Source organism: Notothenia coriiceps, unplaced genomic scaffold, assembly GCF_000735185.1.
Source record: "Notothenia coriiceps isolate Sejong01 unplaced genomic scaffold, NC01 NC01_scaffold00019358, whole genome shotgun sequence".
Lineage (NCBI taxonomy): Eukaryota > Metazoa > Chordata > Actinopteri > Perciformes > Nototheniidae > Notothenia > Notothenia coriiceps.
In genome coordinates, this window is record NW_011352059.1 from 74098 (window position 1) to 76413 (window position 2316).

The following is a 2316-nucleotide window of genomic DNA, read 5'->3' on the forward strand; positions in this document are numbered from 1 at the left end:
TGTGTGTGTGTGTGTGTGTGTGTGTGTGTGTGTGTGTGTGTGTGTGTTTGCGTGTGTATGTGTGTGTGTTGGGATCAAGTGAGCAGATAGGGAAGGGCCATCGGTGTCTGTTGTTATCGCTCTTGTAGGTCCTACCCCACACACACACACACACACACACACACACACACACACACACACACACACACACACACACACACACACACACGTCAGTTTGACCTGACAGGTTTGACTCCGGCTCGTCTGTAAACCGCCCCGCTGTGACGGGTCCTGCAGAAACCTTTACCAAAGTTTCATCTTTTAACCTTTACTCAGTGGGGGGGCTAATCCTGAGCTCCTTTAAGTACACTAAACACCCTCTATTTAAAAAATCACACCCCTTTTATGGACCTTACATTGCAATACACATGGGATTTTAAAATAATAATTCAAGCCTAATAATTGCAGACCTTTCTTAGTTACAAAAATAAATCTACAACTTTCTTTCTCGACTGCATTTACTGCACACTAGTCACTATTTAAGTATTTTTGATTAGCCTAATATTTGATGCACTTAAATCAAAGCTGCCTTTTTCCCTCTTACATTATCTTACGTGTAAGCAGCGTTTTAACGTTGTAGCTCATGGAGAGAGAGCTGGATTTAGTTGAGTAGAAAGTATAGATTTCCATCTGAAGTGAATGCATAAAATAGCCGTATATATAATTATTCGAAGTATATAAGTACAGTCTATATACTAAGTTACTCTTTACCATTAGATCTATTTAAAACGTGCTCAGTCCCGAAACAACTGTAATAATGCTTTCATGCATCAAGCTCGTTAACAAGTTAATTACTTTTCGCTACCTAAGTCTGAAAAACACTACTTTTTAATATCATAGATTTCACAAATTGTGAAAATGTTTCTGTAAAAGCATCAAATAATAAAGAAAAACCCGCTTATTTTCTGCTAAATTATGGACACACAGGAGTGTTAGAATACTAAATGTGTGTGTGAGATGTATAAACTATTCCCTGGATTAAAGGATGTTTAAGAGGAGCACATGCAGCTCACGCAGTGGTTACTGAAAGAGGTTGATAGGGGAGCTGTGTGTGTGTGTGTGTGTGTGTGTGTGTGTGTGTGTGTGTGTGTGTGTGTGTGTGTGTGTGTGTGTGTGTGTGTGTGTGTGTGTGTGTGTGTGTGTGTTTCTGTGCAGCACCTCCTATCATAGCTTCATAATGGAGCAGTGTCTGGGGAGTTTTATCACCGTGCTCCAAGGGCCCCACGATGCTGAAAAGGTGACTGAATTGAAAAGAGAGTAGGGACATTTATGTGTGTGTGTGTGTGTGTGTGTGTGTGTGTGTGTGTGTGTGTGTGTGTGTGTGTGTGTGTGTGTGTGTGTGTGTGTGTGTGTGTGTGTGTGTGTGTGTGTAAGAGTCAAGAGGGCAGTACACCGTAGAGCATCGCAGAAGAATCGTCTTCCCAGCATGCCTCAGGGCTTCCCTTAGTCCCTCCATAGGTGTGTAGCAACATAATTAGACAGATAAAAAGCAACGGCGAATGTGGACGCTCAGATAAGGTCTAATGAGAGGGAGAGGGAGAAGAGAGAGGGGGGAGGAATGAAAGGAAGGGGTAGACGTGAGGAAGGAGGTATTATTAGTGAGAGATGACACATACAGGCGTTCTCATAATTATCAAAAAGTCTGAAGTCTTGAATCTCACCTTTTTAAAACGCAGAAGGGAAATGCTTTCATGCCAATGTAGTGTTTTCCTGGGATGCAGTGTAAAGGATGATTTGTTGAACTTCCTAACACAACTCCAAGAAGCTGATTATGAATAATTAGAGCTACTAATGTCAAGATATTCTGAGGCAAAACAATTAAAAAAACATTAATCTATGTCCTATTCATTCCAGATAGTGTATTTCTATGATAATAACCACTATACATGACATTAAAAATGATAACATTGTGTTTTTTTTATACGGTTTTCACTGACTTCGGGACTGTTGACCTTTTTTTTCAGGATGGTTATGAATAAGGCAGTCTTTTGTAGCAACAACTAATCACAAAACAACAACAAAAACAATCAGTAATGGCAATATGGCTCATTGGCAATTTATATACAGAAAAAATAAGATGTTTGTGATGGAAGGAATGAAGCAGCAGGGGTTGATGGGAGTTGTAGTCTCAGCTTTAAGAGAATTTAACTGATGAATATTTAATATATATATATAAGGGGAAAAAGTTTTTTTTGCCGTATTTCCTTTGATCAACCTCGAAGGACTTTCTTCTACATTTCAAAACCTCCACTCCTAAACTCCTCTGCAAGTCCTCTA

At 39.7% G+C, this 2316-nt stretch overlaps 1 protein-coding gene across 1 annotated transcript in view; it reads left to right on the forward strand.

Annotated features, from left to right (window-relative positions):
• The window catches only part of LOC104951980 (unconventional myosin-VIIa-like), a 6786-nt gene extending 4772 nt beyond the window's left edge, over positions 1–2014 (forward strand). The window contains exon 10 of the mRNA XM_010778728.1: positions 2004–2014. Coding sequence (XP_010777030.1) covers positions 2004–2014 — 11 coding nt within the window. The remainder of the gene's footprint in view (positions 1–2003) is intronic.
• The last annotated feature ends 302 nt before the right edge of the window (positions 2015–2316 follow it).